This window comes from Nannobrachium achirus (genome assembly GCF_963921795.1).
Source record: "Nannobrachium achirus genome assembly, chromosome: 15".
NCBI classification, from domain to species: domain Eukaryota; kingdom Metazoa; phylum Chordata; class Actinopteri; order Myctophiformes; family Myctophidae; genus Nannobrachium; species Nannobrachium achirus.
In genome coordinates, this window is record NC_137822.1 from 25,344,768 (window position 1) to 25,369,379 (window position 24,612).

At 41.3% G+C, this 24,612-nt stretch overlaps 1 protein-coding gene across 1 annotated transcript in view; it reads left to right on the forward strand.

Moving 5' to 3' along the window:
• The window catches only part of nsmfa (NMDA receptor synaptonuclear signaling and neuronal migration factor a), a gene marked incomplete at both ends in the record, with an annotated part of 59,597 nt that overhangs the window by 25,701 nt on the left and 9,284 nt on the right, over positions 1 to 24,612 (forward strand). Inside the window, 6 exons of the mRNA XM_080742695.1 lie at positions 13,624 to 13,676; positions 15,714 to 15,800; positions 18,769 to 18,899; positions 22,393 to 22,476; positions 23,001 to 23,034; positions 23,770 to 23,840. Coding sequence (XP_080598821.1) covers positions 13,624 to 13,676; positions 15,714 to 15,800; positions 18,769 to 18,899; positions 22,393 to 22,476; positions 23,001 to 23,034; positions 23,770 to 23,840 — 460 coding nt within the window. The remainder of the gene's footprint in view (positions 1 to 13,623; positions 13,677 to 15,713; positions 15,801 to 18,768; positions 18,900 to 22,392; positions 22,477 to 23,000; positions 23,035 to 23,769; positions 23,841 to 24,612) is intronic.

Genomic DNA, 24,612 nt, shown 5'->3' on the forward strand with positions numbered 1-24,612 from the left:
TTAGATTTTGAGTGGATCCACAGTATCCACCGCCAAGCTCAAATCATGCAAATGGTCCACTGGAGTGTCCTGCCTAAGCCCTGTCTTTATAACTGAAGCCTATCCTAATCCACCCAGTTCTGTCACGTTGGCACACAGCACTATGAGCTTGAAGATCTGCTATTTTTTGGCAAAGAGATTTGATAGAGAGTGAAAAAAAATACTGTATCAAGTACGTATAATTAGTATGTTTTACCAATAGAGGGTTTAAATGGTACCGGATATGCAGCTCAGCAAATAAAAGGCGAATTGATCCAAATGCATGATGGAGGACGATTTCACGATAAATTTAAACTCCACGATACGATTATTGTGAGTGTTTTTTATCACGATAAACGATAATATCGCTTATCGTCCCATCCCTACACAGCACCTACAGTAAACATTTTCGGGGTGTAAACAATAACACCACTATCTTGAACGTTCCAACTTTTGTCAACCTGACATTACATAAGGTACTAGAAACAAGCTGTTAAATTAGCAAAACTACTGCTGTAGCCTAGTCTCGTGTGGCCAGACTGTTGCCAACCCACGATTTTCAAACTCTTCCGGTCATACAGTCTGGAGGCTCTGGAAAGTGGATGTGACCTCCTCCCCACTTCCGTTTCGTTTTTACAGTCGTGCAAATTTATCCTAAGATAAATCAAAATCATCCTAAGAATATAGCTTGCTGCTTAGCAGAAATGGATATAATAAAATAAAATGTAAAGCTGAATGGAAATGACGAACAGATGACAGTTTCTTGCCTCAGATTTTGGGAGGTCCAGTACCAGACTCTATATAGCATTCAGAGATTATGGAATAGTTTTCTGGCTATACGAGACTAGCTGTAGCCTATTTTTTTCTTTTCCAAACCATCTTAGCCTAGGAAGGCATCATTCTTTAGATGTTCTGCATGAATGATGACTATTTAACTGGGCACCATAGCCATTGCTAAGTAACCTTCTATCATTTTGTTTCCAAACCAGTTTTTCAGTGTTTGATGATGCTATGGAGTGATTCGTTATTGATTAGTAGACATTTAGTTCCAGAGAAAGAAAAGCAACATGACTTTGTTGCAACCCTTTCATGGGCTGCAGCTTAAAAAGCAGTCTGTGTCAGCAACAATAATAATAATAGTTACCTAGCGCGAGGCGAGGGGGAGGGGTACAGGTAAAGCACAATCTGGACAATAATAATAAATACCACTTTGAAGGTGCACAGCAACATGTTAATTTAACTCTGAATGATGGTGTAAAAATGTACCCATATAGCTCAATTTGTAGCTGAGAGGGTAAAATGGACCTGCTGTGTAAGAGTCTATTTTGACAGCAGCAATGATTCCTTCCTTCTCTGTATAGTCTGTGTAGTGTGTATAGCTCTCTATTCAAGTTTTTATTTATTTAATTTTGTTAAAAACTTTACGGATCAGCAGGTTCAAACAAACTTTGTCAATATTCTATCATTAAATGTAACAGTAAAATTAATTATTACATTTTCCACTTTCTCTCATGTGTAGCTTGTAGTACCTCCGCATATTATTAGTGGTACACGTGCCCTCATTTGAGAAATAGGCCTAATAAACCAAGTAAGCTTAGCCACATCCTTGACATAATTACTGTACTTCGCAACCCCCACTCCTGCCTAACCCAACTGAACTAACAGCAACCAAACTCCTCCATAATGCCTTTAAAATGACCCGATTCTGTGTTAACCATGTTAACATTTTGCTGCTAGCTCAAATAGCATAAAGATCTTTAATTCAAAGTTGTAAGCCAATACCTTGTTGGTTCAGGATTTTCCAGACAGGTAGGCTGATCAAGGTCACAACAAGGCAAGTTCTTCATTCTTAGAAATATGAAAAGGCACTCCAATCTGTATGATTTTTGAAAGTCAGATTTGAGCTGGCAGCACAGATTCACTCTCTAATGTGATGTCCCAGCTGTCTCTTCCCTGCCCACTACAAGCCTCTGCTCCCTCCCTTCACAGACTGAACTAAACCCTCCAACTAAAAGGCCCTCTGGCATCAGCCTTCTTGCGCTGTCCCCTTCGCTAAGCCAGCATTCTCCCTCTCTCATCTCTTTAATTCTGTGCCACGTCCTGGCAGGGCTTTCCGGCGATTTATGGAGAGAAAGAGAGGAGAGAGGGAGCAGGCTACATCAGAAGTCATCCAGAGGTATGGAGTGTGGTCCCCTGCCATGGTGTGCCATGCCAGAGTGCTGATTTCCGATACAGCTGGCTATAGCTCTGTGCCCGACTTATTTAACCCATTTAGGCCTAGACTCATTGAATGCTTTAACCAGTGAAAAATAGCAGATATACAAGCTCACAGCGCGGCACCGAGTGCCGCGCTGCGAGCTTGTAGATCTGCTATTTTTGAAAAAGTCGTGAAAATGTGTGCAAATCTTTGACTATATGTATTTTCAAAGCGAACGTTTGTAACTCAAATTTTGCTTCTGGGTGGTCCCTGGAACTAGATATTTTGAGATGCGGGTCCGTGGACAAATACATATCATTTTGGGGGTCCTTACACATGAAAAGGTTTGAGAACCACTGACATAGTAGTCTCTCAAGAACAGACTAGCTGAGCTCCAGTTAAGTGAAAAGGACCTTTTCTTTGACGATGGCTGGTCAGATTGCTGACATAGAAACATGGGTCCTTAGAAGGATTCAAAAGACACTCAAAAATAGCAGATCTACAAGCTTGCAGCGCGGCACTCGGTGACGCGCTGTGAGCTTGTATATCTGCTATTTTTCAATAGTTAAAGCATAAAATAACGATACACAAAATGTGTACCTGTTCTAAATGGGTTAAACCTTTGACTAATCTAACTAAGCCAGAGTTGGAACACAGCGGTGGAAAGATGTCAGCAGTGCCTAACGTGACAGACCGTTTGGCACAGATTATTTATATTTATTTCTTTGCATTCTTTCCCTGCTATGCTTTGGTGCACTGTTAGACATGGCTGCTAAGCCAGCTGCACTGACAGTCACTCATGGTACAAATTCACATTTGTTTCATTACTGACTAAACTACGTAGTCTCAGTGCAGTCCTTTTCAGTGTTGTCAGGACAGCGCCAAAAGAATCTTGCATAATTCTAGAGACATTAAACTTAACTAAAGTAGCTCAATGGATTCGACTAGACCCTCTTATAATATATGTTTTATGAAGATTCAGGCTGTGAATGGGAGCAATGTCCAAGAGGCTGAATAACCTACCAAGGAATGATATTTAATTCTGCTCATAAAACAAGGCGCTATCAACTGATCTCGCCGGCCAGCCTAATTTGAGGATGTGAGAATGTGGGTCATCATGGGAAAAGTTTGAAAGCCATTGAGCTTTAATGAGTCATAATACATTAGCATTGTGGCAATGATGTCAGTTGCTCTGAAAGTGACTGAAACGGCACACTAAAGGCCTGCTGGTGTTTGAAGAATTGGAGTGACTTTTTGTGTGGTGTAACATGTTGATATCATTATGTTGGTGCCCATGATGGTGGGCAGGAACTTTACCCCTAGATGCCCCCCACATTAGCTGTTGATGGAGTAGTAGCCTATTAGGAATGAAATAACTGAAAGAATGACTGGAAGGTAAAACATTGTTTCTGTTTCTGTTCTAAAAGTAAATGTCTACATTGGTTCCAATAGCCAACTACAGGAACTGAGCTGACCTTTATTTATCACTTTAATTAATTAGCGTGGTTCTATTTATGCCCTTTTTTTGATTTATTGGACGGCACTCAGTGGAGGCAGACAGAAACGTCAGGGCTGAGAGAGTGGGGTGGCATTCAATAGCCACAGGACTAATTCAGGACAAGGTAATTTGTTTTTGCAGAATTCAGCTTATTCCTCTGAGGGGCTCTTGACCTGTTTCCCAGCAGTATGTGTCTGTCTGGGTGTCTTCCAGGGTCTGGTATCGTCTTGTCTTGAGTACACAAGAAAAGACAATACCAGCCCTCCACACAGTACAAATCCTCAGTGTTTACTGAAGCACAGAGTGTTAGAAATGGACAGGCCATTTGGGATTATGCATTATTACTTAACCATTATTTTATGCTTTAACTATTAAAAAATAGCAGATATACATGCTCACAGTGCGGCACCGAGACAGAGTGCTGCGCTGCGAGCTTGTAGATCTTTTGAAAAATCGTGAACATTTGTCTTCGAATATTTTTTACTTCTAAATCTTTTTACGTTTTTTTGTAAAACGCATGTTCCTATACGTCTGTGGTTCTCAAACCTTTTCGTGTCAAGGACCCCTAGAATTATATATTTGGCCTCCGAACCCCATCTCAAAATATTATGTGTCAGGGACACCCCAGAAGCAAATATTTGAGTTACAAATGTTCGCTTTAAAAAACAAAAACAAAACATATATTCAAAGATTTGCAAAATGATTTTTCAAAAATAGCAGATCTGCAAGCTCGCAGCGCGGCACTCGGTGCCACGCTGTGAGCTTGTATATCTGCTATTTTTCAATAGCTCAGTATAGTCTTAAAGGGTTAAAATAACACTGGGGATTTTGCTGTGCACATTTCCTTTTAACAAACTCTTAAATGGCTCTTTGCACCTCTGTTCACGGCTGCTGGACAGATGCAACACAGGACCAACCTGTCAGAAAGCTAGAACTGGTATGGGATGTATCCCAGAATGCCTGGCTGCTGCAGTAGAAGGTCATCATGACACTTTGTGCTGGCTGATTAATGGAGGAGCAGCAGTGCAGAGTTTTCCATCTGGGCACGCATACATTCTAGAACATTGGACGTGGGGAAAATGAGAGATAAGTTGATGTGAGGTGGTTGGAATCTTGGGCGCAAAGATCAGAGAAAAGAGAAGATTATGAAAGTGCGGTGACAAAGAGAAAGAGAGGGAGTAAGACAGGAGTGATGAGATTAAACAAAGGAAGCTTTTGGATAGGAAAAGAGAGGAGGAGGTCAAAGAAAGATAGATCACCAGTAGCTACAGTACATTATATTATGTGCATTATCTAGTTTTGACCAGAAACAAGTGTGCATGCATGCAGCATATCCTACTAACTTATAAAATCATATCTTAGCCTACTATATAAAATGAAGAGACTTATGTCATTACGCATCCATTTGTCTCAGTGGGGTGACCTATTGATCTGAACTTGGTCATTGACCATTGATTGATTGATTGAAGACTTTTCACTACAGCACAAATCACTGGTACAATGTCAACTAAAAGGAGATCCTAGTAAGCTTTACAGCTTATTTACACAGGAACCACTTTATGTATCTCATGTAACATTGAAAGACAGACAGATAGAACAGAGTACTTTGCATTGGATAACATAAATTACCGTACAAAGCAGTAAAATGGGCAGAAAAAAGGGGGAGGGGTGGAAACATGGGGGCTTAGTCTATTTACAAGTCTCGAGTAGCAGCCGTCTGAAGGTGACTTTTCAGACCAATTTTGAAGAGGCGTTCCACATGTTGGTGGACCAATTTTGAAGAGGCGTTCCACATGTTGGTGGTATACCTGGAGAACGAATTAGAGCCTTTTATAGTGTTAAATCTAGGTTGAACATGATTAGTGGCGCTGCCTCTGGTGTTGTGATCGTGGACATCCTTGACCTTTAAGAAGTAGTTTGTCGGCTTCCGGGAAGATGGCGGAGGGAGTAACAGCCTGAAAAGCGAGCTCCCCGATAGTCGGATAATAATCTATGAAAAACAGCATGTAAGATAAAAACTTTAAAAAAAAAAGTGTGTGGAAGAAGCTAGGGCGACTCTAGGACCGGTAAAAAACACATAGTGGTGCTTAAAAACAAGTATTTGAGAGAAATAAGAAGAAGCTAAAATGGCGACAGCCGAGCAAATGGCGGAGGTGATCAGAGGACTCGCTGACATCAAACAAAACATGGAAACTTTTAGACAAGAAGTGAGACAAGACTTTGTAAAGCTGAAAGAAGAAATAAGGAGAGAGAACCAAGAAGAAATAAGGATTCTAAAAGAAGAAATGGACACGCAGCAACAGAAGGTGAGCGGAGAGATGGAGGAACGAAAAGCGGAGATAGCGGAGGTCCAAAGCCGAGTGTTAGCAACGGAGGAGTGGCAAGTAGAGGCGAGCGAGTCGGTAGAATACCTGGAGGATCGGGTGAGGAGACTACAAGAAAGGCTGCTGGACATGCAATCGCGGCAAATGAGAAACAATATAAGGCTGTTCAATTGCCCAGAAACAGCAGAAGACGGGTCAAACATGGTTGAATTCATAGAGCAACTGATGTGGGCTGAACTCGACCTACCAGAGGACACGGAGCTACAGATCATGCGAGCCCACCGAGCCCTGACGCGAAAACCTCGGGACGACGCGGCTCCCCCACGCTCGATCATTATCAACTTCCACAGATTTGATGTAAAAGAGTTGGTTCTCAGAAAGGCGTGGGCTAAGGAAACAAAGGTGGCCGGGAAGAGGCTCGGATGGGACCATGACTACCCACCAGAAGTGGTCAAACTTAGGAAGGAGTATGTGCCACTTAAACGGCTGTTAAAACAAGAAAAAATCACGTTTCAATCCCCATATACAAAGCTAAGAGTCCAGTGGGACGACGGAACAAAGGTGTATACGTCCGCGGCAGAAGCAGCGAGGGATATCCGAGCTAGAGGCTACAGGGAGAGGACAACACCGCGGACGCGGGCACCAGAATCGACGGCGGGGGACGTGGAGGCGGCGCTGGGCGAGGAGACGACGCAGGATACGGAGAAGATGCAGGATGAGGAGGCGCAGCAAGAACCGAGAACGGAGAGGACGGCTGACACGGCGATGGAGAAGGACAGACGAAGGAAGGAAAACGTGGAGAGATGGCAGCGTGTGTTGAGGAGAAAGACGGGAGAAGAAAAAAGAGGAATGTTGCAAAAGGGGAAAGACAGAAGGCAAGACCAGTCAAAGAAGTGAGTGTGGGCACGCTATGTTTAAGGAATTGCAAATGTTAAAACGCAGTTTTGATGAGGAAGGGGAGGGGGGGGAAAAATAGGGATTTAATGTGATATTAAAAGGTAATGGAAATTAACCCTCTCAGTTAAATATAAAGGGGGATTTAATAAGTATAAGTTTAACTGCGGGGTGTATTAGAAATGGACCTAGAGTCGTGGGAGAATTTTCATCTGAGTTTTATTGTATGGAACCGACGAGGGGAATGCTTTGTTTTTTGGGTAGAGGGGTTTTGAGGTGTTTTATTTATTCATTTCATTGTTTGTAGTTGGCTAGGCGTTGGGAGGACCCAAAGGTTGGGGATATTGCCAGGTCTAGGGAGGGGGCCCTGTTTAGTATGGGGACAAGCCCCTCAACTCAGTTAGAGATTTCAGGGGGACTAGTGGAGTCACCCGGTTTTTGGAAGTTAAATGAGTGTGATGTTTATGTGAATTGTATGTTTGTTTTGTGTGTTTTTGGCAACCGCTTGTAAATATAATGGTACTCATAGACAGGGAGAACAGAAGATGGGAATTACACAAATAACTGATGGCTAATATAATGGGGATAATGTCACTGAATGTAAATGGGTTGAACTCACCGATTAAGAGAAAGAGGGTAATGACAAAGCTAAAGAAAGAAAAGAGACAGATATTCTTCCTCCAAGAGACACATTTGATTAAAGAAGAACACGAAAAGTTGAAGAGATTTGGATACAGGAATTCATACTTTAGTTCATTTAAGGGGGGGAAGAGGAGAGGAGTTATAATTTTAATATCAAATACAGTGACTTTTGATTTCGAGAAACAGATTATAGACAAAGAAGGAAGATATATTATAGTGATTGGGAAATTGGATAATGAACCAGTTACTTTGGTAAACGTGTATGCACCCCCAGAAAGTGAAAAAACTTTTTTCAAGGATTTATTTAACATCATAGCGGTAGAAACGAAGGGAATGTTAGTTATAGGAGGAGACACAAATACGGTGCTATGTGAAAAAAAAGATACAACAAGCTTGAATAGAAGTAAAAAAAATATAGCAAAATGTGTGAATATAACTTTGCAGGAAATGGGATTAACTCATTCTGTGCCAATCACGTGTATACACGTGATATATTAGCGCATCCCACAGTGCCAATCACGTGTATACACGTGATTCAAAAAAAAAAAAAAAAAAAAAAAAATTTTTTTTGAAAATTTTTTTTTGAAATTTTTTTTTTGGACCCCATCAAAACTAGTGAACATGATTTCAATCGCGATTTTGCATGTTTAACCCCCATACAACCCCCATACAACTCAGGTAGCAGACCTCCAAGCTCACAACAGTGTAAAACATAATGGCTATTATCTCAAGAATGCCTGAACGGATTTCCAATCGGATTTTTTTGTTTGAAAGCTGTGAACAAACTGCACAAACCCACAACAATGCAATCCAGGATTGCATTGGATTTTTTAGAGCTCATTCTTCTCTGTTTTTTTCCCATGCATGAGGTGTGCAAGGTTTAATCATGGCTAAGTTGACGAAAATAAGGCTTTTAAAATGCTTGGTAGCCAATAGCTAACTTCAAGCTAACTTCATCCTCTTCCTGTACATGCACAAAGGAAAGTGTTTAGGCAAGTCATGGCTGCAGGGCTTCTGCATATACCAGCATATCTCTATGGGATTGTCTGTGGCACACTTGGCCCCCTCTAGTGGTGAAAGGGTGGCATTAAATGAGTTAATAGATATATGGAGAGCTTTGCACCCCTCAGAGATTGATTATACTCATTACTCAGTGGCACATCAGACTCACTCGAGGATAGATCATTTCTTTGTGAAGAAAGAGGATAGCCATAGAGTAAAGGAATGTAGAATAGAAGCAGCGGATGTATCTGACCACAACCCACTCTACTTGAGGATAACCTTGAACGATAGGAAGCGGCAGACTATATGGAGACTCAATGTAGGCATACTAAATAAGGAACAGAGAAGAGAGGAATTTAGGAAAGAGATTAATACATATTTAGAGACAAACAATAATGGCGAAGTGGAACCGATTTACGTGTGGGACGCAATGAAATCGGTAATAAGAGGAAAGCTGATAGCCGAGATGTCTATGATGAAGAAAGTTAAATTGGAACTTTATAAGAAAAATAATGAAAAGTTAAGAGAACTGGAACGAGAATATCAAAACACGAAAAATAAAGATGTATATGGGTTAATCAAAGAATTGAAGATTAAAATACAAGACTATCAATTGGAAGAGATAGAGAAAAAGAGTAGATTTGTGAAACAGAACTATTACGAGGCGGGAACTAGAGCGACTAAATTATTAGCAAGACGTATACGGAAACAACAGGAAATGAATAGCATTTGTAAAATTAAGGATTCTAGGACAGGGGAGGTCAAATCAGCACCAGAAGAGATAGAAAAGATATTTAAAAAACATTATGAAGACCTATATACGCAGCCGGAAATGGAAGGGGAGGAAGAAATGGAGGAATACTTGGAGCAGTTAGATCTGCCCTCAATAGGACGGATTCAAAATGCCAAAATCACGGCAGCAATTACAATAGAAGATGTGACTGATGCTATAAGTTCGTTTAAGAATGGTAAAGCGCCTGGGAGTGACGGGTATCCGATTGAGTACTATAAAATGTATAGAGAAGAATTAGCACCGATATTGGCGGCCTCCTTCAATTGGACATTGAAAAAACATAAGATCCCACCTTCATGGAATGAAGCAATAATTACGGTAATACATAAACAGGGGAGGGACAAAGAACTGTGTGGGAGCTATAGACCTATTTCTATGTTAAATGTTGATTATAAAATCTATACGAAAATTATAGCTAGAAGACTAGCAGAAATAACTAAGGATATGGTCGGAGAAGAACAGACTGGATTTATCTTGGGACGCCAGACGCATGATAATGTAAGGAGGGCTATACATATTGTCGAACAGGCTCAGAGGACTAAAACGAGCACGTTAATTGTGTCAATAGATGCGGAGGCTGCCTATGATCGTGTTTCATGGAGGTTTCTCTATGCTGTACTTGGAAGGTTCGGTTTTAATGAGGAGGCGATTCATTGTATAAAGTCTTTATACCAGCAACCAACTGCAAGAGTCAAGGTAAACGGAAGTTTATCTGAGAGATTCATATTACAAAGGTCTGCAAGACAGGGTTGTTGTTTATCTCCGACATTGTTCACTTTTTTCATTGAACCATTAGCACAAGCAGTAAGACAACATGAGGGGGTGCATGGGGTAAAGATGGGAGGAACGGAACATAAGATAGGACTTTTCGCGGATGACGTGATAACATTCCTCGAACGGCCGAATGAATCGCTTCCTGCTTTGAGTGAAATAATAAGAGAGTTTGGGCGCTTTTCTGGATACAAGATCAATATAGCGAAAACACAAGTGCTGACTTTAAATTATAGACCAAGTAGAACTATACAGGATACATTCAACTTCAGTTGGAATCAAAAAAGTATAAAGTATCTGGGAGTAAATATAACTAAACATATGTCTACATTGTATGAAGCCAATTATAACAAAATAAACCAAGAGATCCATAAGGATGTGGATAGATGGTCGACGCTGCCGCTGGACTTGAGTTCTAGACTGGAGGCTGTGAAAATGAATGTGTTAGCAAGGTTATTGTACCTGTTCCAGGCACTACCAGTAGAGGTCCCCCAAACCCAATTTGATCAATGGGATAGACTTATAACAAGGTTCATATGGGCTGGGAAAAGGCCACGGATAAAATATAGAACACTACAGTTGCCGAAAGAGAGGGGTGGATGGGGTCTCCCTAGTTTGAAGAATTACTATTATGCAGCTCAGATGAGATATATTGGATGTTGGTGTGACTGGGGGTACACAGCTAGATGGAAGGATATAGAAATAAAATATAATAATCAACCAATACAAAATATTGTGGGGGATAGACAAGCATATAAAAATATAAAATCTAAATTGGATCCGATTACACAGTTTACATTAGAGATTTGGTTTAAAGTAGTTAAAAAATATAAATTGGAGGAGGATATAAAGGTGTTAAGATGGATAGCTTTTGATAGTGAATTCAAACCGGCCAAATATGACCAGGGTTTTCAGAGATGGGGTGACAAAGGAATGACGGCATGGTGTACCTTAGTAAAGGACGGGCATCTTAGGTGTTATGAGGATTTAAAGAGAGAATTTGAATTGGATAAGCATGAAATATTCAGATATTTCCAATTAAGGGATTATTACATGAAGGAAATCAAAGCCAAATCCCCCAAGGAGGTGAATGGTGTAGTCCAAATCATGATAAAGAAATATGCAGGGATAGAAACTCGGACCATATCAGCCATATACCAGAAGCTGATGGGAAATGAAAATCATTCAACGATTTATATAAAAGAAAAATGGGAGAAGGAATTGGACATTGAAATTACAGAGGGGGATTGGATAAACATGTGGGGAGTACACCATTCATCTACTAACTCAAGGATGTGGAGGGAATTTTCCTGGAAAAATTTGAGTAGATTCTTCATAACACCTAGGATTAAGAGCAAGCAGGTACATAAACAGATGTCATGCTGGAGAGAGTGTGGGGAGGTCAATGCAAACCATTCACATGTCTTTTGGAAATGTGCTAAAATACAGAACTTTTGGGAACTGATACATGGACACTTACAGGATATACTGGGATACGAGATTCCAAGGGAATGTAAAGTGATGTATTTGGGGGATTTAGAAGGAGGAAACATACAAGAAGAAGACAGATGACTGCAGCAAAAAAAACTATAACAAAATCGTGGTGTCAACCGGACACTCCCAAGGTTGGGACATGGACTGAGCTGATAGAACAAATATTTGTGATGGAACAACTAACATATAGACTCAGGCTACAAGAGGAACAAATGGACAATAAATGGTGGAAGTGGACCAGATATGGACTCTAACAGAGAAACGGACAATTGAAAAGAAAATGTGAATGTAAACACTGTCTGTGAAATGTATGTGAAAGCTATGTACTGTATACAAATGTGATGAGAGGGGGGTTGCCACACCCATTTATTATTTTTCATTTATAATTTACTTTTTTTATATATTGTATTTAATTTCGGATTTGTTGATGTTTGTGTATTGTGAATATTTGTTGATGTTTTTGGAAAATAAAAAATTTTGAGTGAAAAAAAAAAAAAAAAAGAAGTAGTTTGTCAGGTACATGGGTATCTTGGAGGTGTAGTGTATCTTGTACAGGCCCTTTGCAAGATGCTGTACTCTGTCAGCTACTTGAGCCACCCCATGCTTTCGTGGTGATGAACGGTAAGGTGGTCCCGAGGAGGAAGACCAAGCACGAGTCACGACCCTAATCAGTTTGTTCTGGGCTGTTTGGAGCTGGCATACTGTAGGAGGCAGGATGCCTTTTTTTGTTTGTTTTACTTTTCTCTAATTTAAGCTGTTTATTAGCATTTTTGCCAAAGGCTATGAGATCTGTAGCCGTGGTCTCACAGCCCGGATATTTATCTATGCTTTATTGACTAGGTTTTTCTCTCTCTCTCTCTCTCTCTCTCTCTCTCTCTCTCTCTCTGTGTTGTGTGCGTGCGTGCATGTGTGCGTGCATGTGTGCGTGCATGTGTGCGTGCATGCGTGCGTGGCTGCGTGCCTGTGTGTGCTCAGTTAATCTCAAACACCACGCCACTTTTCGTTTCGGTCTATAACTCTGATGCCTCATTCACACTACAGATATTTAGTTGAACGTTTTGCTTGGTAATTCAATGTAATCTCAATGGAAACCAGCTTTAAAGATGCAGGAGATGCTCAGAACAAAGCTTTGAAAGCTTTAAAGCTGGTTTCCATTGAGATTACATTGAATTACCAAGCTAAACGTTCAACTATATATCTGTAGTGTGAATGAGGCATTAGAACTGTAGGTCCTACAATTATAACGTTTCCCTGGATTTCTTTCTTTTTGATACTACTCCCACAGACTCGACTCACTAAACACTCACAAATCGGTATACATCATCTCTGGAGTCATAAAATCTATATCTAATCTATACCCATGTACAATTATTTCTATATGCAACAGCCATGTAACAGAATATCTTTCTGAAATGATGCCTCGGCAGCCAAATTACCAATAGAATGAATAATGATTAATAATAATAATTGCCAAACTAACCTTTTTAGCACTTTGAGATTTGTGAAAATGTAAAGTGTGTTATAAATACAAAGGATTATGTTTTATCATAGCTAGCATAGGGCTACTGACGGTGTACATACTGTACAGGACATTAACGTGTACTCCCAAATTCATGGGCTCAATATGTGGTTAGATTAAACGATGTTCTCTTGTAACTCTGAACACCCAGTGAATTAGTTTTAATCTGAAATCTGAAATCTTTCATTTCAGACATCACAAATGATACTTTTTAGGAATATGATTAGTTTGAGTGATCTGTTTCTGAATTCTTTATTCCAGTGTATAATCTGTGAGTACAGTTTACACAGTAAAACCCAGAAATATTTTACATTTAAATGAACACAATTTAACTTTACTGTGTACTTCTCTCTTCTGTATCTAATCTATGGCTGTCGTTCTTTGACACTTAATGTTTATGCGTCTGCTTTGCTTTGCTTTGTTCCTCCTTCCCTCCCTTCTTTCGCTTCGCTTTGCTTTTCCTTCCCTCAGAAACTTCCGGAAGCATCTTCGGATGGTGGGAAGCAGGAGAATGAAAGCACAGAGTGAGTCAGGGATTTGTCTTTGTGTGCATATACTGTATGTCTGACTCTGCGTGCATGTGTGTGTTTGTGTGTATATGTATGAGCACATGCACACGTGTGCGTGAATGAGCGTGTTCATTTGTGTTCTTGTTTGCTCTAAATAATTGTGTCATTCATCTGCCATCGTCAGTTTTCTTGTGTTGTTCCTGCTGGGTGCATGGTGACCACATGCTGCTGCCGTCTTAGTCTTTGCTTTCACAAGATACTGTTTATTCTGCTTCAAAATAAACACTTTTGAAGATATGCCTTCTGGAGTGTGCCTGATAAGCAAGCGATATGCATATAGCAGTATGAACAAAAAGGTTTCAAATAAGTACTGCTAAAATCCAATGGTGTAGACCAGAGGTCTTCAACAGGGGGTCCGGGACCCCTAGGGGGTCCTCAGAGTTACTACAGGGGGTCCGCCAAATCTTTGTGTGATCATGTTTGATCACTTGAACCCTAGCATCCCTATTCTTAGTGGAACATTATCCAAAAAATAGCAGATCTACAAGCTCACAACACCTCGCAGCGCGAGGCGTGGTTATTTTTTGGCACAGAGGTTTGGTGTAGGGGGAAAAGAAGAGCAGTATTGACAGTTCAAGTGGTTAAATATATGAAAATAGTATACACATATTAATCCAACCTTCACAGATGATAGTGCTGTCAAGTCTAAACTATTTACGAAATAATCCTTGTACATCTGCAACACAATTTTATACGATATGTAGTGGGGGTCCCTGCTTCATCTCTCTCAGAGCTAAGGGGTGCTTGGCCTGAAAACGTTGAAGATCCCTGGTGTAGACAGCAGACTTACAGAGAAAGGAATTCCAAGGCACTCCGTCTTTATTGAAAAGATATATGGTCTATTTTCTGAGCAAGGCAACAAGTTGACCAACGCATTTCGACCTTCAAGACCCTGACGAAGACCTAGAAGGTCAAAACGTGTTGGTCAACTTGCCTTGGAATTAGGGCTGTCACAATTATTACATAATCGTCTAATCGCGATTATTTGACATACAGTATTTTCTGGACTATAAGGCGCACCTGACTATAAGGCGCACTGTCAATGAATGGTCTATTTTCAAACTGTTTTCATATATAAGGCGCACCTGACTATAAGGTGCACATAATAGACGCTACCGTTGCGTTATGCATCCAACAGATGGAGCTGTGCTAAAGGGAATGTCTATTTCCACTATCAATGTTCTTTTTTAAGTATGAAGTTGTCAAATATGTCAGTAATTTCTTTGTATATTTAGGTTATGTGTCATATCTACCATGTGCAACTTCAAAGCCTAAAAAGCCAAACAGAAATGTAATTGTCAACGACAAAAACACAATTAAATCGTTAAATCGCAATTATTTGAGTGACAATTAAACGTAATGTAAAATGTCATAATCGTGACAGCCCTACTTGGAATACCTTTCTCTGTAAGTCTGCTGGCGACACCATTGGATTTTAGCAGTACTTCTTTGAAACCTTTTTGTTCATATATTCCTACTTGTATCACCAAAGAGCACCTGTCTCTGAGGGCCTACTGATCCCTGCAGCACTTCTTTTTTCTCTTTTTGATGTGTACAGTATGTGCGTTTGCTTGAGTGTGTGCAAGAAGGTGGTCTTATGCAAATATATTTGCTGTACTGTACAGCATTGCTCGGTATTATGTGGGTCTTCTTTGGCGAATATAAAATACTTAAGTTTGTTGTTTTTGTGCGAGAGCATCGTTAAATTGTGCCAATCAATGGCATGTGTTCTCAGCAGTCGCTTTAATGGGTCTGTGGGTGGCCCACTGTGTTTGTCAGTGTGCATTTCGGATGTGTGTCCAAGCACTTCTGTGCGTGTGTGTGTGTGTGTGTGTGTGTTGGAGGTTGTGGTTTTTGTGTGTTTATGTACTTATGTATTTGCGTTTGCAATTACATTAGCATTTGCAATTGTGGATGGTGGGTGTTTACGATATGGTCAGGAGGAGGTGCAGAAGGCGTTCGTGCATGATTATCTCTCCCCAACTGCACTAGCATTTGCTGAGCTTAGATCGAAGAGTTTCAGCCGCTCCTGGAGTGACCCTACCCCTGTCAAGACTGACTCTCATGACTCCAAAGACAGTGAGTCAACACACGTGCGCGCATGCACGCACAAACACACACACACACAAACACACACTAGCCCTAGAAAGGCTGATACATTGCATGCACTTTCATGGAGACATTCATCTCATGGCATTCTAATTTGTAGCCCTCCAGTAGCCCTCCAATAATGAATTGCTGCAACTTGGGGATAGCTCTTGTCATTTTATAGTTAGTATCATATTCATATCCTTTTGACATTTCTTTCACACATGAGTTAATTAATAACATAATGTCCACCTTCCCCTGAGACCATGGGTAAGTGGAGTCCGCTTACACATGGACCATTCTCTATATGTGACAAGACAACATTCACAGCATGCCTGAACATTTGTAAACTTCCTTATATTTTTCTGTTATCCTTTTAGCATACAGTGTGTATATATATATATATATATATATATATATATATATATATATATATATATATATATATATATATATTCTTTCCCCTGTACTGCTGTACTGTTTTTAAACTTCTTAATAAAGCATTCAATCAATCAATCAATCAATCAATCAACCAATCAATCAATCAATCAAAATGAGCACATTATGTATAGGGCACACACATTGACAGTGATTATTTTTACCCCACACCATCCCACATTGCACCTGTCAAATGTGTGTGCCTCATATTACATACGCACTCCTTTAAGGAAGTTTGTATTCAATGCTGTTGTGAATGCAATCCCATCCTGCAAACAGAAAGTGGTCCGTGTGAATCTTGCCATTTACTGACAAGACAAGCACACAATATTATTGCAATATATGGTGGCATTTATTGTAACAATACTGTGTGCTTGTGGATAAAACACAAGGCACATGTGGACTTGTCTCACGACACAACAGTGTGCATCAGCACTCCACTCTGGAACTACAGAATATCAGCCATTCTAGGGCTAGCACAAGCCTACGTCTCTGCTGTTGATGCCGACTCTGTCTGTCCGTCTCCCCATGATCGTGGTTCTGTCTTCAACTTTGTGATGCTCTCTCTCGCTTTCTGTGAGTATGTCTTTTTAAATGAACTGGAAGGGAGTGTGTCTGTGCGTGCGCTAGCACAAGCACCAGTCAGGTGTCTCTGCTGTTCATGCTGACTCTGTCTGTCTGTCTCCTTTGTGATGCTCTCTCTCTTTCTGTGAGTACAGTACTGGATGTCTTTCAATGGGGACTGCATCTCAGTCTAAGTGTGCATGCGTGCGTGCATGTGTGTGCGTGGTTAGTATGAGTGTTCAGAGGCCAGGTTGGAGTTTGTGAGTCAGTGCTCGGTTTTCGACAGTGCTGCATGTGTTACACCAGTATATGTTATTTGTCTCTGTTTGTCTGGATGTCTGGTGTTTTTTAAGTTTCTTTATTCTCCACCCTGCATCTTCAGTGTTTTATAGAGAGTGTGTTGAAAGATTGATCTGTCAATGACAATACAATGCTGAGGTTTGATTCTTATTTCCCCTCTTTGTTCCCCAGATGGTAAATGTTTTGTTTTATTCAGTTTGATTCATTGATATAAAAGTTGATCTTTGCTGTTGCCTTCACTCTTTTAATATGTTGTCTTATTCTTCCCTCATTCAAACTTGGATCTTGAAGTACCTAATTCCTTGTTTTAGGCAGTGAACAAACCGATAAACACATTAGTTAGTTGTTCCTTTATGATGCTTTATAGCATTTCCACTTTTCGAACCAAGCAAATCATGCACTGTGAAATATTTGATAGTCACAGCAGGGCCTGAAAGAAATGGGACCATTTTACTAATTCGTACTGATATGGACCAATATATGCATGCATGCTGTCCATGCAGTTTTCTTTTACTGCACATACCTGCTATAGTCTGACATGTTTTGATATGCCATGTAGTCGCTGCATATCGTGAAATGAGGCTTTGAAGCATCCTTTGCTGCTGGTTAGTGAAATGGTACATGGTGCATTTACAGTATTTAATGCATTCACCTATTCATGTTTCCAGAGTTATTGGTGCTTTCATGCTTTTATCTTTTACTGCCTTTGTGATTATTCCTCCTGTAATGGTCCCATAACCTGTACACGTTCTTAATTCAGCAAATGTTTATTTCCTGGCCAAATGGACAGTGGTGTCGTTAGTTTTCTTTGTTAAGGGCTTCTAAAACCCTTGATTAGGGATATACAAGTAAACCTGACAGGGCATGATTTCATTTAGGTGTGATTAGGTGATTATAGTCACTATTAGCCATAGACTCACAGCACTTCAATGTTTAGTTTAGGTACCTGGTTTTGGAGCAAATCCATATAATCCCGTACCACCTAGTCTCAAGCCCTGCTGTTGACTTTCAGCCATACTGCCTCTGCAGTAGCTGATTTTTTGTGTGACAAGGAATGAAGAACCATCTACAGTTCAGACATGGTACAGAACGTTACTATTAGCAAAAAAGTGCACAGCACACCAGTCCTTGTGAGGTGCCGGCCAACGGGACAAATACTAACAAAAAAAGTGTAGAGCCGCACACTCGTAGCTGCCGATGCACATTTATTAAAGGACGACACAGAATAGGAAACCAACGTTTCGACAGACAAGCTGCCTTCTTCAGGGTACTATACCATGCGATGATGGTTCCAACTAAGTGCAGTATGTTTACTAAATGCTAAATGACTAAAATATGGCACATTCAGATGAGGATCTATGCATCACTTCTTTCCTTAGAGTACATGTTATCTGACCCTTTCGTAGTCTTCCCTTCCATGTCTCTTTCTCTCAGTGGCCGATCTACAAGCTCACAAAGCGTCGCACTGCAACGCATTGTGATTTTGTAGATCGGCTATTTTCAAAGGTCCGAAATGTATATACTGTAGGGGCTGAAGTTGTTAATGTAGGTTTTGTAATAATGATCAAAATCTACAAAGTATCTAGTAACTAACGGTTTCAAATAAATGTAGTGGAGTAAACTTATACAATATCTGGATTCACCCTTTGTTTGCTAGGTGGGGAGCTGCAGGCGTCGTGTGGAACCCTGGATGAGGGTGGATGTGATGACAGTCTGGACTGGGAGGAGGAGAGAGAGATGGAGAGGCTGGCCTGCGAGGGGGATGATTTCATACCTCCCAAAATCATGGTGAGAGAGAGCTGGCTGCAATGTATTTATGCAGATGATGGCACTTATCCACTTACACCCTCCAGAAGGGCAGTGTTTCTGCACAGGCACGTTAGGCACTGCACCCATGAAAGAAAAATATAGGCCTATATATGTTTCGAAAGACAAACTACTGAGAAGCGTCACATCGAGATGCATTGTGTGCTTTTAGATCGGCTATTTATTTTCAAATAGCCGAAATGTACTGATTATCTCTCAAGAACAGATTTACTGCTACACTAGGAACAAAACAGAGAGAGCGCTGTTTTTACCCTTTCTTTGAGATTGATAAGGCTGGTTGTTGCATGTTTTGTAATAACTATTAGAATCTACAAAGTAGAGTAACTAGTAAATAACGTTGTCAAATAATTGTAGTGGAGTAAAAGTAAAAATGTGGCCTCTGAGATGTACAGTAGGAGTAGAAGTAAAAGTACCGTAAATCAGAAATACTCAAGTAAAGTACAAATACCTTAAAATTGTATTGGGGTAGAGTGCTGTAGTGTTTACATACCAGTAAGACTCCCTAATCGGGAGATAAGCGACCGTAGGTCGCTTATCTCCACAAATAGGGCAAAAATGTGTTTTTCCAAAATCTTCCTGATCCATGTTGATGACATGAGTGTAGACATGCTGTGTAGTGATTTACGTGATTTTAGGGCAAAATCTGTAGGAGCAGTGTCCAAAAATGTGTTTTTCAAAATCGGCCTGAAGGTGGCGCTATATGGGACAGATTGATGTTGATGGGTTGAGTGTAGACATACTGTGTAGCGATTTACGTGATTTTAGGGCAAAAACTGTAGGAGCAGTGTCCAAAAATGTGTTTTAAAAATCGTCCTGAAGGTGGCGCTAGAAGAGGGGCATGTGAGAAATGAGGGGTGGGGTCTCCGCGTTGCCTTGGCGGACAAATAGGTACGCTCCTAGCCCGAGTTACGGCATTTTATGTTAGCTGCAGTGGAGGGGGTCCTCCACTGGGGGCGCCACCACTTTTGCATCCGTTCTGGAGCACCAGGAGTGGGTGGTCCCCAGGAATTCCCCGTGAGCAGCCCCGTTGGGGTGGTCATTTGGTCATTTTTGCACATTTGGTAATTTTTTACACCTGGGGGTCCCCCAGGGACCTGGGGGTCCCTGGAGCTGCGGGGGTCCTTGGAGGTTGTAGTTTGGCAGGTAAGGAGTGTGTGTGCAAAATTTGGCATGGATGGGGGCAACGGTTGTGGAGATATGAGCAGGGCAAAAGTGTGACGTGTGACGTGTGACTGACTGACTCACTCACTCACTGACGGACAGCCGGTGGAGGTTTTGGTAGTAAATGCGACCTACGGTCGCAATGAGCTGGAGGGGAGCGATTTACATTATATTAGCCCATTAATTATTGTTTAGTGACCCGTTTTTAACCGTCAAAAACTAATTATTTCACGGAAAAAACACATTATTTTGCACGTGTGTGCGTCGGGGGGGGGGGGGGGGGGGGGGCGTTGTGAGCTTGTAGATCGGCAATTTTTTGGCACAGAGGATTGGTGTAGAGGGAAAAGAAGAGCAGACTAGTAGGGATTGACAGTAAGATACACACCAGTAAGACTCCCTTATCTCGACAAATAGGGCAAAAATGTGTTTTTCCAAAATCTTCCTGATCCATGTTGATGAGATGAGTGTAGACATGCTGTGTAGTGATTTTCGTGATTTTAGGGCAAAATCTGTAGGAGCAGTGTACAAAAATGTGTTTTTAAAAATCGGCCTGAAGGTGGCGCTATATGGGACAGATTCATGTTGATGGGATGAGTGTAGACATACTGTGTAGCGATTTGCGTGATTTTAGGGCAAAAACTGTAGGAGCAGTGTCCAAAAATGTGTTTTAAAAATCGGCCTGAAGGTGGCGCTAGAAGAGGGCCATGTGAGAAATGAGGGGTGGGGTCTCCGCGTTGCCTTGGCGGACGAATAGGTACCGGCCCCGGCTCTCCCGGACGCTCCTAGCCCGAGTTACGGCATTTTATGTGAGCTGCAGTGGAGGGGGTCCTCCACTGGGGGCGCCACCACTTTTGCATCCGTTCTGGAGCACCAGGAGTGGGTGGTCCCCAGGAATTCCCCGTGAGCAGTCCCGTTGGGGTGGTCATTTGGTCATTTTTGCACATTTGGTCATCTTTTACACCTGGGGGTCCCCCAGGGACCTGGGGGTCCCTGGAGCTCCGGGGGTCCTTGGAGGTTGTAGTTTGCCAGGTAAGGAGTGTGTGTGCAAAATGTGGCATGGATGGGGGCAACCGTTGTGGAGATATGAGCAGGGCAAAAGTGTGACGTGTGACGTCTGACTCACGGAGGGACATTTTTTTACACCTGGGGGTCCCCCAGGGACCTGGGGGTCCCTGGAGCTCCGGGGGTCCTTGGAGGTTGTAGTTTGGCAGGTAAGGAGTGTGTGTGCAAAATTTGGCATGGATGGGGGCAACGGTTGTGGAGATATGAGCAGGGCAAAAGTGTGACTGACTCACTCACTCACTCACTGACTCACTCACTCACAGACGGACAGCCGGTGGAGGTTTTGGTAGTAAATGCGACCTACGGTACAATTAATCCAACCTACACAGATGATACTGTGCTGTCAAACAAGTCTAAGCAGTATAAGAAATCGATGAACATCTGCAACACACATTTTATACAATATGTAGTGGGGGGTCCCTGCTTCATCTCTCTCTCAGCTATGGGGACCTTGGACTGAAAACGTTGAAGACCCCTGCTCTACGCCAAACGCACTGTGAGCTTGTAGATCTGCCTTTTCTGGCAAATTCAATTCAATTCAGTTTTACTAAAGTGTCAAAGCACAAGTTGTCTCAGGACACTTTACTTGTAGAGCAGAGACGCGACAGTCCCACCCTGAGCAAGCAATTTTGCGACAGTGGCAACAAAAAAAACTCCCCCTTAACTGGAAGAAACGTCACCCAGACTCTAGGTTGGGGGCGGCCATCTGTCTCGACCGTGTCGGGGGAAAGAAAGAGAGAGAGAGAGAAGGAGAGAGAGAGAGAGAGAGAGATACGTAGAGAATGGAATTGAATGTTCCCACATAATATGGATGCTGGGGTTCAAGTGGTTATACTAACTCCACTACTCATTTTAGCCATTATCTATATTGAGTTTTGCAACAGGTTTAGTGGTAGAGGGCATTTGTTAGCAGAGTTCTCTTGTAAAAACATACATTTATTTCTTAACTGAAGTCTGAATAGGATTTTGACAAAAAAAAAAAAAGATGCAGGAAATATCCTTTTGAGAAATGTTGTGATATGTACGGTAGGCCTATGCATTCAATCTGAGCTCTGTGTGATAGCAGTACATACGTACAATGCTGTACTTATCATACATCTAAAGGGGTTCACTGTCAGGGCACTCTCTATAATATCTGTGCAGCGATGCATTACCCTGAATAATTTGATAGAGCCTCTCCCCCCCCCTTGCTCTCCTGTGTCTCCCCTCCCTGCCTATTCCTTCACTTTAGCTGATCTCTTCTAAAGTCCCCAAGGCGGAGTACGTTCCTACCATCATCCGCAGAGATGACCCATCCATCATTCCCATTCTCTACGTGAGTCCAACACACACACAGACAGACAGGCATGCACGCACGCACGCACGCACGCAAACATGCATGCACTAGGCCTAGGGCAAGTAAGAGGTGAACATTGTGAAAATAGCCGATCTACTGCTCACTGTGAGCATGTAGATCTGCTATTTTCACAATATTTATCTGCGGAACCGAGTCACATTAAATGTAATACCTGCAATTCCTAGTGCTTGTGAGGGTGGGGGTCCCTAGTTCAAATACGTTTATTTTGGGGGTCACGGCCTAAAAAGGTTTGAGAACCCATGGTATAGAGCATTAACAAATTCGTCCACCAATGACAACGCATTCTTATGACTTCCTATATAGCCAAGTTTTGTAAACGATATATTTTTTAAAGAGAACAAAAAAAAGCGAATATTCGACTTCGGTGAACAACGTCAAATCTTTGATATTCGAATATTTGGTGAATGCCCTAGCATGCACGCCCTAGCATGTAACTCTTGAAATATTATCCGGTTTTGATTTGACATGTTTTCTTCCATCAGGACCATGAACATGCTACTTTCGATGACATCCTAGGTGGGTAAACTGCTTGCCTTTCATGGTTGTTTTAACGCATTTAGCAGACGCTCTTTACCCAGAGCGACATAAAGTAACCACGGTAAACTGCATACTGTTCATTAAATGCATAGAGACAGCGTAGTGCCAGTGTAATCTAAGATCATACCAAGAATCTAGTAACAGTCATAATAGTATACTATCAAAAGATAAAGAACCTGTACATTGAAAAATTTTAAACTATGGGATACCAGATCAACACATGAACCTGGCATCTGTCTAAATAACATGCTATCTAAATTACATTTGAACCTTTGCATTCTTATTACTACTCTGATATATGATGTTGTTGCATATTATTGTATATTATTGTTTCACATTCTTTAAATGTCTTGATGAATGGCTTTTTTTGCAAACTTTTAATAAAGTATTCAATCAATCAATCAATAAGACTGCAAGGTCGTCAAGTGCTACGAGCTAAGGTGGACTTTGAAGATTCAACCTCAATATGCTGTAAGATGCATGCCAGGATTGAGCCTAAGCGTATAAACTTTAGATTGTATTTTTTGTGAAAACAGGTTCTTTAACCATTTATGGCAAACTCAGATCCTAGGCTAGCATTCTCAGAAAGAAAGCCGGGAGAATGTTTAAGTGAAAAGTGGATAGAAGGGGTGGCGGGACCGCTGACTGCATGGCCAGAAACAACACAATCTCTCTATATATCTCTTTCTATATATTTTTCTTTCCTTCTCACAGAGGAGATTGATAAAAAGCTTACAGCGTACAGGAGAGGAAGCAAGTTTTGGAGAATGCTCATCTTCTGTCAGGTGAGTAGAAAAAAACAGGGAAGGGTATTTTTTAAAGAATAGAAAGTAACAAAGACATGGTCTAAGAAATGTGTGAATCATGCTAATAACATTCAAACCCAGTCTATATGTCATAAGGATTATGCTAATCCTTGTGACATATTGCTTTTGTACTCGTTCATGATGAGGCTCATCACTGCTCTCTGAAATAGATGAGTGGGTGCCAGGGACGTGCAGAGATGTTAGAGAGGCAGGGGCTGACATTTCTAAAAGGGCCTTTGGTGAAAAGCTCTTTTTTGGGTGCGTGATACCACACTGAACTAAGCATAATCAAGCCCAATACTGTAGATGTGGCGTACGGCATGGATTTCTACCCAGAGAGGGCATTTCTTTCAACATAAGATGCTGCATTCAAGTTCAGGAGAGTTTGGACAAGGCAATTCTCTTGCAGGTATTGCATGGAAAGAGGCCATTTGCATTTATTTCACCATAGTAAAAAATGCATTCATGGTCTGGAGAGGGCACTTTTTACTGACAGATAAAGGGGCAGGGGCTCAAGCCCCCATTGATGTCTATGTGTGCACGTGCTTGCTGCTCTCTGAAATAGATGAGTGGGTGCCGGTAATATGCAAAATAATAAAATGCATCCGAGCTGAGTTTGCTGATGTACCACAGGACTATAATACTGTAATAATGTATAGTTGTAGGCTACATAACTACAGTAGTGTCCCCTGAGTACCGTGCTAGTAATGAGAATCAATGATGTAACTCCCACTGGTATCCCAAGCTCTTA